At 37.1% G+C, this 12,682-nt stretch overlaps 1 protein-coding gene across 1 annotated transcript; it reads right to left on the bottom strand.

Annotated features, from left to right (window-relative positions):
- Positions 1-5,466: 5,466 nt before the first annotated feature.
- LOC122660035 (caffeoylshikimate esterase-like) lies at positions 5,467-8,509 on the bottom strand. The gene is made up of 9 exons (XM_043855244.1): positions 8,417-8,509; positions 8,276-8,308; positions 8,080-8,173; positions 7,949-7,981; positions 7,702-7,848; positions 7,458-7,588; positions 7,173-7,310; positions 6,925-7,023; positions 5,467-5,778 (listed from the first exon to the last, which is right to left on the bottom strand). The coding sequence occupies exons 1-9, from the start codon at positions 8,417-8,419 to the stop codon at positions 5,467-5,469; spliced, it is 990 nt and encodes a 329-aa protein (XP_043711179.1). The 5' UTR covers positions 8,420-8,509.
- Between the last annotated feature and the right edge of the window lie 4,173 nt (positions 8,510-12,682).

Below are 12,682 nucleotides of genomic sequence, written 5' to 3'. Positions count from 1 at the left end.
GATTATGCAGAAGCAAGCCATGTAGGTGTGAGCAGACACATCACCACTAGACTGTAACGCACCTTGACGAATTAAGAATACTAGTAGATCAGACCACAACCTTCTATTCAAGGTTTGAACCAGGTTTCAAAATTTTGGTGAATAGGCTTGGGAATCGGTCGATCCTGATTTTTGCCAACCTGAATCGGAATATTCAGGTCAATATTCTCCCGATTTCTACCATTTCAGGCCGATTCAAAGATTTTTTGGACCTGATTACGATCCAATCCAATCTGATTTGGAATCATTAGGGATCGATTCCTGGTTTTAAAACCCTGGTTTGAACTTATTTAGAAAACCATGATGATACAGACCTTGGCACTATGTGATTGTAATTGATAATTTCTTCACCAGAAAAATTTGTCCACAAGATGAATACCAACGAACCCAGCACCACCCGCTCAGGCAATCTCTGGATCTCAATTCCGAAACTCTCTGAAGATAGCAGAGGAGCTAAGCAAGAATTGAAGAGAGAGAGAGAGAGAGAGTTTTTCCTTATGATGACGTTACCAATAATCAAACCCATTTACTTGTATTTATAATAAAATTTAGACAGCTGTTGATACAGCTGGCTTAGCTAAATTACGTTCCAAGTAATTCCACTAATTAATTAATATTGTTTCCCTAATTGTCTTATTTAGTGCTTCAACGATAAAACTGCATTGTTGTCCTTAATCTCGATTACTGAATAAACGAATTCTTGTGCTTAAAAGGATGTTTTTAAGGGGGAAAAAAATAGATTCACAAATGAACAATAAATAAGGAACTCTCCTCCTCTTATAAAGATAAATCTGTGATCCCCTAACACCCCCTCCCGGGAAAAAAAAATTACGTGTTGATGAAATTTAGAGAAATAAGGTTAAGGGAGGGAGGGTTTACCTTCACTGTCTAAGCACAGTTTCAGGAAAATGAAGAAACCCTTTTGGAATATGATAAAAGGAGGAAGGGTATTTATGATATATCACTTTCTCACTAGAACAATGACATGTGAGGGAGTGTGTAATTTCATTTTTTAGCTGCCGTTGAGCACAACTTTTTCCCTAAGATTAAACAGTATTGATCCGAGTCCGGATCTTCACCAACGACATTGAAGAGGATTCCTCTCCAATGTCTCTCTTGATGCCACGTGTATATATATCAATTCACGAAAAGTTCACTCTGTTTCTCTATTTTTTTTATATTTTTTTTCTTTTTCCTTTCTCTCCCTTTTTTATAGGAATCCATTAAACGTGATTTGCTTTCAAATTGGTCACTAAGATAGACACTCAAATATCTCTCTCTTTTAGTGTAGGGCAACGACACCAATCGGTCATATCGGACAAGTTTTCCCCTGATTTCCTATAAAATATGGGTTTTTTTTTTTTGTTGCTATTTTACCTTTTGTTTGTACCATTTCACTAATATGGTATGGCACAATATTGGGATCATGGTTTGAAGAATCTGTCTCAAATCGACCGATTTGTATTAGTATCATGGCTGATCTCGTATTGATGGACCAGTACAAATAAGGGTAAAAATGTAAAAAAAAAAATCTAATGTTTTGAAGGAAGCAGGGACCGATACCGATTACAAAAACCTGATTGGGATCGGTGACCTACGGTACCCATGGTTTTAGTGAACGATATCGGATCAGGTATTGGTCACTTGCAAAACCGATACGATACCACTATGATATCGACAACGATAAAACTGCATTGATGCTCTTAATCTCTATTATTAAATAAACGAATTCTTATGCACAAAGGATGTTTTTAAGGGTTGGGGGGGGGGGGGGGGAATCAGATTCACAAATGAACAATAAGAAAGGAACTCTCCTCTTATAAAGATAAAGCTGTGATCCCCTAACATCCCCTCCCGGTAAAAAAAAATTATGTGTTGTTGACATTTAGAGAAATAAGGTTAAGGGAGGGACGATTACCTACACTGTCTAAGCACAGTTTCAAGAAAATAAGGAAACCCATTTGGAATATGACAAAAGGAGGAAGGGTATTTATAAAATATCACCCCCTCACACAAACAATGATATATGAGGAGGTGTGTAATTTCATGTTTTAGCGAACATTGTGCACAACTTTTTCCCTAAGATTCAACAGTAATGATACTGGTATCTGATCGATCTTATGAGTTATAAACCCCCCCCCTCTCTCTCTCTCTCTCTCTCTATACCCAAAATGTAGTAAGTCCAATTCATCCATGAATTGATAAAACAAGCATGCCTCCCTTTTCTGTCATGGTACAACTTACAAAATAAACTCTGCCCCGCAATGATGATAAATAGAAATGAAATTACCAGAAGGGATGATCTCTCTGTCAAAGTCCCTTTGAGCTCTTAAATTAGTCCTTTATTGCCTCATGCATCAACCAAAATAAGGTGATGTAGGCTGAAAATACAAATATTAACCAGAAATGCCATCTAACCCAAATCTCACACGATGAAGGTTACAATGCAAAGTACATCCATACACACTTCATATGCCAAAACGTTTATCTTTTGACAGCTCCCACATATGTGCAACAGATAATGTTAAAACAAAACACCAAGAAATACGAAGAAAAATAAAATAGAGAGAAGATGATATTGGAAGTTGAAGATGTTTCACTATGTAATGGAAGAAAAGTGCAACACATGGAAATCTCTCAAGAAAATCCAAATGTCGTCAAAAACTCTTCCCAAAAAACCCTAACTCGAAAACTCTCCAAATCTCAGGCGTTTGCAGTTTCTTACACAAGAAGATACTAAAACAAATATATATTCCTCCAAGTTGGGTCAATCCATCGGTTCGGGTAGTATCGCCTATTAGCCCAAGCCCTCTGCTACTATCACAGACCTCAGAAAAAATCACATTCAAGTTACCATAAAAAATGTCAGAACAGTTCAATCTTCGAAATAGGTACAAGAATTCAAGACACATAACAGATAATGTATTGAGTTGATAAGTAGGAACAGTATATAATGGGGTATGCGAGATTGGCACGATCAGGGCATATAAAAATACAAATAGCTGAGTCAAAAAAATAAATAAATAAATAAATAAAGTAAAATCTAAGAAACTAATGCAGATCGAATATATATCTACTAATTAAATTTCAAATCTGCAAAGGTTGCTACTTGCTACACAGTAAGCCGCACATGGTCACAAAAGATCTTAAACAAGGAAGCCCAAGAAGAGATACTGGAATTCAAACTATACGGGTACCCATTAAACTAAAAGTTCAAAATGTAGTGAATGAATGAATTGAACATCAATCAATCAACAGGAATTGAAGGGGAAGCGGAGGAACTTGGGATATCATCTCATCTAAGCGCTAACGCTTGCTTTGTAGCTTGTGGAGTTGTTTCCTGGTTCGGTTTTGGGCTTAATTCGCTCTTAGTTTTTTGTTTTTTTTTTTGATGACATCTACTTTCCCGTCTCTTTCTCTTTCCCCAAGGGCTAGCATTGATATTACAGTGAATTTACTCTCATTTTATCCTTTTTTTTCTATGCCTTTACATGGGAGAATGTTCTTTGTGCCATAGCGCAGTCTGCGCCTAGGCACATGGGCAGCCTGTGCAGGGGGGCAGGGTGGTCATTACACCCACCCCCATGTGCCTAGGCGCAGGCTGCGCTGCGGCATAGAGAACAGCACCCCTCTTTACATATCGGACTATCCCATCCCATACTCCCCTCTAAACACATGAATCATTGTCTGGTTGTGTAGTGTCTGCACCAGTGCAGGGGCCAATTAGAGTGCACGCAGGGACATCAACATAGATGCGATTACTAATTTCAAAGGCATCAACATAGATGTGGTACTTTTACGTGCTCATGCATTTGTGCATAGGAGCTACGCCACCATGTATCATTGTTTTTCCCTTTATTTAGTTTAACCATTTGACGCAATTTTAATTTGGGTCTTGAGCAATTGACTAACCATTTGATGTTATTTTAATTAGGTCTTGAACAATTGACTAATATATATATAGTTCACGCTTCTAATTAAAGATCGTACAATTAAATGAATAATAATCCTTATGAAGCATTGGGGATTATTCGGGTACAGTTATCACTTGTCTTGGTTTTAAACTTTTACAACTTGATTTATATTGTCATTATAATTATAATAATCAAAAGGAGAGTGTCCTTTGAGCAAGTGACATAAAAGTGCACATCGATAAGGTGCAATATTATGGTACCATATTTGGATGGCAGCTAAGTCATTTCATGCGAGGAAGACACTGGGGTACTAGTTTGGATTTTTATCGCCCCCAGTGCGGTACACTGTCCAGTGCACCACACTTGAGAATCCAACCATTAAACCAACACTTGCGAAGATAAAAACACATCACTGCCCATGGTTTAATGGTTGGATTCTCAAGGGTGGTGCACTGGATAATGCACCGCACTGGGACGATAAAAATCCTACTAGGTCATTTCATGTAAGGAGAGAGGTAAACATAAAGATGCTAGTGTATCCTACCCCGGACCTTTATGTGCTGCTGTGCGCATCATGCGGCGTAGCAGTGGCCATGTGTGCACAGTGGGATCCGCTATACACACATGGCCGCTGTTGCGCCGCACGATGCACACAGCAGCGCTCCAGTTACAACAGATAAAAATTCATCCTACCCCTGTGGTTCAGAGAATCTTTTCTGATAATTAAACAATGGTTGGGTTCCCACCCTGCCGTGTAGAAGGAATCTCACATGCCACATTACGCGTGAGACGATTTCGAAAGGGGCCCACAATGGTCAGTGAGGAGAGAAAATGAATGAAAAATGCCCCATCAGAGGACTAAGCACACTCTGTGAGGAGCTTTTTCCCGTTAAATAATAGGGGACACAAGCACGTTACCCCTCTCTCTCTCTCTCTCGCTCTCTCTCAAAATGTCTTCAAAATGTCTTCAATCAAATTAAACTTGCGAATTTTAATTTCCTTGGCTTTTAAGTTTAACTGAGCAGATCCTAAAGAAACTGCATATCTCACGATTTTTATAATGCTGTAAATTTGAATTGATTTGGCAGGAGCTTTGTAGGTTACCGGGAATACAATTGTGTTTAAAAGGTACAAGAAATTCTAAAAGACAACTCTTTTCATTAAAATACATTTAGAGATTTATTGGATGGTCCTCATTCCTTTCAAAGTTTCAACCATGGATGGAAAATGAACCTAATCTACAATGTGGGCATGGGGAGCTGCAATCCTCTGGTTTTTTTCCCTTTTTTTAGGCTTTTCTATCACTAGTTCTTCACTTAAATGTGGATTTAAGAGGATCTTTATCCCCTCAATTTGCCTGCCCCTCAATTTCCTCAATTCCATCTAATAGGGGGCAGAAATGACCACCCTACCCCCTGCCCAAACACACTGCCTGGGCGGGATCCACCTCCCTCTATTAGATGGAACTGAGGATATTGACGGGCAGACAAATTGAGGTGATAATTTTCCAAACTTAAGGGTCTACAAGCATTTTCTTGCCTTGGAGAGCATGAATGTGAGGGTCATCAAATTGAGCCTTCTGCTCTGTTTCCCATTTGGAGGTCGTCGTCCCAGGTGTTGTTCTGTGATCCAACCAGTCGATAATGTCGGTGAAGACGAGGTTGATGTTATCAACAGGTTCACCTGATGTTAGGGCATGGCACATCCCTGGATACAACTTGAAGCTCTTGTCTTCGCTTGCTGCAGACTCGTATAGCAATTTACTTATGGACGGATCCGTTACTTTGTCGTCGCCTCCGTGCACTATTAGAAAAGGTAATGACACCTGTGCCAGTTACGTGCATTCACGTAAGCATATAATAATTAAAGGGTAGTAGAGGTTTCCCATGATGCCATAGTAGAAAATCACAACAATTAAAGAGATGAAGATTTTTTTCATTTAGTAGAAAATTTATATTTAATTTCATAGTTGTCAAGGCAAGAAGGCGAGCATGGCGTTTTAGAGGGTCAAAAATCAAGTCGACACCGCCATGGCGGCAAGGCGCCCAACTAGACTGAGCCTGGACGCCGAGGCGACGCCTTGATAACTAAGTTTCATTTGAAGATAAAATGTGTCAATGTGGGCATGCATCCTGGCTCATTTTTTTTGGTAGAAGGTATCCTGACTCATTATGTGAGAGGACATGGGACGGGATGTTCAATGCAACTTATACTCGGGACTCCAAAGTTTTCAAAACTCAGAATTGGACATGGGATCAGTCTCCATTGGTTTCGATTTGAATTCAAGACTCCTCAAATTTTAAAGCTTGTAACCAAACATGGGATCAGTCTCCATCGATTTTGATTCAAATCAAATTGGAATCAGTCTCCATCAAGTATGATTTGAATCAAATTGGAGTTACCATACCCCTAGAAAATTAAACCATGTAGAGAAGCAAATATTTCCACATATCTTAAATCTTTTTTTTTGGGGGGAGCTTTTTATTTTAATTTTTTTTTTTAAATTTTCATTGATTTTCTGCTATTTTACTAACTAGAAAAAAGAGGAAAAAACGGGTAGGCCGATTCCTTCGCAATCTTAGTGGATGTAACCATTAAACATTAAAAAACGTAAATAAGAATAAATGACAAAAAAGATGTGACCAAAATATATATAATATAGAACACTAACATCATATACTTTATTAGGGATGTGATATGACCAAGACTTTTATATCCATTATTGACCTTATTAGTTATATTATATTAAAGATAAAACTTTATATTTGATAGGGAGAAAGAATGCTAACCGTTAAATTAAAATAAAAACTTGCTTTTAACTTTATATAAAGATAGTTTATATATGATAGTTGTCATATGATAATGAAAGATTAATTTGATTACTAAACAATACTTTAAATCAAGACAGAAAAAAAAATATAAAATAATAAAGATTGAAAGTATAAAACTAACTGGGTAAGTGAAAACTGACCTGGTAAAGATTCTTTTCCAATTCTAAGCTGACCCTGAGAAGCTCAGAGCCAGTTTTTAGGCGTGGCTTTCCCTTGTAACACAAAGGGTTTGAGCGAACCTGAGAGAAGGAGTCAACACATTATTAATAAACCAAATACCATAAACCCCTTAAGTTGGTTACTTATTGATTAATTTGCCCTAATCAAAGTGTCATTAAAGCAAAAATCATAGATTTTATATTTATCTGTTCAGATATATGTACACTACCTCATCTCTCCTTTCTTGTTCTTTAATGGCGAGATCAATTATATCTTTAGTTGGGATGATTTTCCATTTGGGAATGATTTTGGAAAGCTTAGCCAATCCACTAAGAACCAATGGATGAGGTTTCATATCATCTGCTATCTGTAACTCACAATAGAAAGAAAACCAATTAATAGTTTACCTTGAAAAACCCAGAAGAAAAAAAGAAAGAAAAAAAACTCTAATAGAAACTACAAAGAAGAGAAAACACAAAGGAGATGTGAATCATGTGATGAGATTGAGGCACACCTTACACATGGGAGCAACCAAGACTGCACCATCCCAATAGTCTGGCTTGTTTTGGTGCAAGAGAAGAGCCACTGCTCCACCCATTGATTCTCCCAATAGAAATCTCAATTTTCTTTTGTTCTCTGTCTTCTCTGTAATGGGAAAGCAAGTTGCTCCTTGTTTAGTTTATAATAACTTACAACATTGATTTTAATGAATAATTTTGAAAGAGAAGAGTGGAAGGAGAGAAGAAATTTAATCTGACCACTTATGCTCGTAAAATAGCTGGAACAGTCATTGACAAGATCATCAAAGAAAGGGATATAGGCTTCCAACCCATCTGATTTCCCATGGCCCTCATAATCAATCCCATACACTGCAAAACCTTCCATTGCAAGTCGAATTCCAGTTCCTGCATTAGAGATTCAAAAACCCTTTTAACTTTCTTTTTCTGTTCTTAATTTAAATATGAATCAAGCCATTAAGAAGAAGGTTGAGTTTATTCCATTTACCTTTCATGGAGATGCTGCACTCCATGGCATAACCTATGATCATAAGGAGAAACAATGACAGAAATAAATTAAGACTAATCTATGGAAAAACAGAGTAATTCTGGAACAACAGCTGGTGATCAAGGATATACCATGACAGAGAAAGATTAAGGCTTTTGGTTCTGTATTTCCAGGGAGCCATCTGCATGTGTAAAGTTTAAATCCTCGAGAGTTCAATATAAATTCCTGCAGTTTTATGGAGAAGAAGAGAAAACCAATCACTTACCATTACTTGATCAGAAAGAACAACAGAAATATACCCTTGAATCAGAAAAGCAAATAAATTACCTCTTCGAATCTGATACTTCCAGTCTCAAGCGCCTGTAAATTTAAAAATAAGAAAAGAAAAAGGAAAAACAGAAATTAGATAGTTAAGACAGAAAGCAGTAGAACACAAAGCAGGGGTTTGGGGAGGGTAAGGAATCTGACCATGGAGAAGAAGAAGAAGAAGAGTCGCCTCAGAAACAGGGGAATTGAAGAGAAATAAAAAGAGACGATGGATGCAGAGCACCCAAGTCAAGTTTTATAGATTAAAAAGGGTAAAAAAATAGATGATGATAAGGAAATAAAAAATATGCAAGCGGGAAAGGAGGAGTGGGATTAGGAAACGCGTTAAGGCTTGATGTTATAGACTTATATATATAGGGTAACCCAAGAGAGAGAGGTTATAGGCCTTATGGGTCTCGGCTGGACTGATAAGGTCCGGGTCCGACAATGAAGGTTCCATTGGTCCTTAATATAGATAACTGATAAGTAATAACGGCTACTGCCATACCTATATCCGCGGAAGTGGCGAGGACAGAGGGGTGAGTGGATTTGAAACTGGATTGGCCGGTGCGGGTTGGATAATCTTTTGGTAAAGTGAACCGGGATTATCATCTTGAAGTAGGTAGAAAATCAATCGAGATCGTCTACGGCGCCCTGCCCAGAGCGGTGCACAAACTGGGCACTCAGCAATGACCATCTTACCCCCACTCAGGCAAGATGCTTGGGCAGGGGCAAGAGGATCATTACAAGGCGACCTGTATGTGTGCCGCTCAGACCGCTCTGCCCGTGACAAAAAAATCAGTGTAGAGATAGGCCACTTTTCCGGATTTTGTTTCAGTTGCAATTTGCACGTGTTTTTCCCCTCCAAGTGTGTGGGGACTGGGGAGTGGGGAGGGGGGGGTTGGAGTTAAAATGTTAAATTCCCTGATCCTGACCCCACATGAGATTGGGTCATTGCCTCTCATTGGGATCTTAGATTGTATCGTCAATTCGTCATAGACGGCGACGGCAGCTTTGACTTGGCTGGGCCGTCAGTTCAGATTTTCCAAATTACTAACTTCAGCCATATAAACTCGTGGGCCAGTTTCCCGGCCCACCATCTTTGTCCCTAATCTTTCGTTTCCTCTTGCGGTGAACGGCGACTAATAACTAATAATTGTCTGTACTTTCGGCAAATTTCAATTAAATCAATAATTAACACCTTCAAAAGAAGTATTTAACATCCATAAAAGCGATAGGCTTAAGGCCTAATACAAAATTTACAGACCCAATAATTAATTAATGGCAAAAGTTTAGAGTCTAAGATGTTATATGCTCTCCACATATTTGTACTATGTGGAAGGATGATATGCAATTTTGATTATTAGATTCGAAATTATATGGATATGTCATGTGTTAAAGTTTAAACTCAAATTCAATAATAAAACATCATTTCGTGCATGTCAATGCTGTCGTGGATTTTTCAAAGTTCTATTTTGATTTTGATTAGATTTATTTGGTTTGAATCTTGACATGTGAGAAATAAGAACTTAGGTCTACTTGTCCACAAAATTTTAACCACATATGACTTGCCACGTGACAATAAACATATCCACTTAATGTATACCTTCTTATATGAATTTTTTATTCATTTACTTTATCTCTCATCTCTGACTCTTGTGTATCCTTACTGATGATATTGTCCCACGTGATGCCATTGGTGTCGTGGGAGATTCATACTACATGAATTTGTTTCGTGGGGAACTCTCCCCCATGAAAGAAATATTGAAGATTAAGAAAATGGTCAATTAAACAAGGAAATATCTTATGATCTTCATGATGCCAATGTTATCCATCACATTTTGTATCATCTGATCAAAGACATATGATTATATGCTCTACACACCTTATTGTGCTTGGAGAAGGATAATATGTTAATTCTAACCATTGGATATATATTGAAATTACTTTCAATAGGCCAAATATCAAATTCCATGTTCGATTTCAATCAAATACCCTCCCTTGTATAGCCATGGGTCCCGGTAATTTTTAACTGCACCTTTCTATAACCTTGGATTTTTCAAAACTCTATTGAACCACTTGGTCAATCCATTTGGGTTGAAACTTGACATACAAGGAGGGAAAACCTACTACTTATCCGCAAAATTTCAGTCACATCTAACTTACAATGTGATAAAAATTATGTATAGCATAGATATTTCCCTATTCTATGAAGTGATTCCCCACCTATCATTTAGAACCTATCCCTCTCTTTCTCAATATCTAGGGTGCCTAGACTACACTAATTGATCAAAACTAAATGCAAAAAAAAAATTTTTTTTTTTTTTTGACAGAGATCACCAACCAAGAAAAATAATACATAACCCTCAAAGGAGATCATTTGCAGGCTATTGTTACTAGTTATTGCTATTGTTGTTAGTTATCAAAAAAATTAGAAAGATACCATTGTCTTTCTTATAATGGTGATATCTATATTTTTTTTTTTTTTTTTTTTTTTGGGAGGGGGGGGGGGGATAGATGTATATTAACATTATTTGATCATTGGTTGGTTGAATAGGAAAGAAGTGATGAAGACATCAGCACCTAATCCAAGAAAAATCATTTCAAAGTTGGAAAAAAATGGCAGCGTATGACTGCATTTGTTCATGGAGATAGTGGGGAGCTTATAGGAAGAGTGGGTTCCACATCTTTGCTTTCATTTATTTATTTTTTATAAAATAAGTTAGGATGTCAAACGGTCGATCCGATGTCAATTGGTCTAAATTGGAGCCAAACGGTTTAGTCATAAGTGAGATTCATATTCAGTATTGGGTTTTGATCAAGTTGGCTTAATAAGTATTTATCGGTCCATTATTGGGTTGTTGCCATTCAATTTCGATTTATAAGTGTAAAAAACTAATGCAAAAAGGGGGAAAAAAAAAACAATTTGTTTTGTTTTATTTAGTTTTTCAGTTTCGATTGGTCCGGCCGGTGATTTCATTTTGTATACTTTCAAAACACCCCAAACCAAATATAATCGATAAGAGAATCAGTTCAGTTTGATTCGTTTTCTCTTTGTTTATTTCTCATTTGGTTACAATCGGTCCAGCCGGTTTGGATTGCATTTTGACACTCCTAAAATAATTAAAACATCTTTATATGTTCGCCAATTAGTTTTCTTTGCACCTCACGCAATGGCATCATAATACACGAACCAAAGCATATTTGAATGCAAATTAATCATATAAATATGGAAGAAAAAATGCTACTTGGACGCATGGACAGCGTACAGCACATGCCCAGGTGATAGGGTTCTCTCTCCCTACAAATATTTATAAGTACTACAGAGGAGTTAATTACAAAAGAGATACCATGAGTTTATTCATACCTAATCTATCTCTAACCTAATTTATGGTGGTTAGATAGGTCAAAATTTACGAATATGTAAACCCTAACAAGCATAAGTTCTATTACAAGATATAGAACTGATCCTCTTCTTCATTTGTAATTAACTGATTTAGTTCAAAGTCAAAATAAAGCTCTCTGTCTTAAATGAACCCAAGGTCATCTGCTCAAATGTCAATTCTCAACACAAATAGAGTTGGACCAAGTCATAAAATCAACCTTTGAAAATTAATTTCTAAAAGTTATACATATCGCCCATCCATGTGGAATAATCCAAACCATTCATTAGATATTCAATAGTTGGAATTACTGAACCACCCATCCATGTGGAAAATAAGTGTCAAATAGATTCCTTTCTTGACTGTGAAACTTTTCCCAAATTTATACTATACATTAATAGAAATATTTTCACTCTCACATGGAAGCCCCTTGTTTTATGTTTTACAAAAGGTTATGAAAATTCTTACAAGAAAAACATGATGTGATATATAGTTGGAGAATTAATGCAATTGAATTGAGTGATTCTTCTAATATTTAATCTAATTATGCTAAAGAACTTATATTGTTAAATATCATAGATAAAATTGCTACGACAAAGTTTTCCTCCACCGCTCAATGAATGTTTAGTTATTTAACCACCATCATGAACCCTATAGGGTTTTAGTATGTTCACCAAAATACCCCTATACCTTTGCGGACATCAAAACCCACCTCGGTGATCTATTCACCATGGTTAAAGGAAAACTCGGTTCAATTTGTTAAGCTTTCAAAAGAGCAAAGTAATCAATATAACATTTATTATCAAAAAAGGCAACCATGTTCCTCAATGGGATAGTTTGAGTTGGCATATTTAAGTAAGGTCCCGCCATACATTATGGAGTGCTCATCTCAAATCCTCTAACAATGACTTAGTCTACGGAAAATTATCTCTTCCAGTTCCCTGCCCGTCCCAGTTCCTCAGCTCCTCCAGTAGTGGGGTAGGGTGGTCATTTCAGCCCCCCATGTTTGAGGAACTGGGGAATTGGGTTGGACAGAGAACTAGAG

This window comes from Telopea speciosissima, chromosome 1 (assembly GCF_018873765.1).
Source record: "Telopea speciosissima isolate NSW1024214 ecotype Mountain lineage chromosome 1, Tspe_v1, whole genome shotgun sequence".
Taxonomy (NCBI): domain Eukaryota; kingdom Viridiplantae; phylum Streptophyta; class Magnoliopsida; order Proteales; family Proteaceae; genus Telopea; species Telopea speciosissima.
Note: the sequence above shows the minus strand (reverse complement) of the source record. Positions and strands in the feature narration are given on the sequence as shown.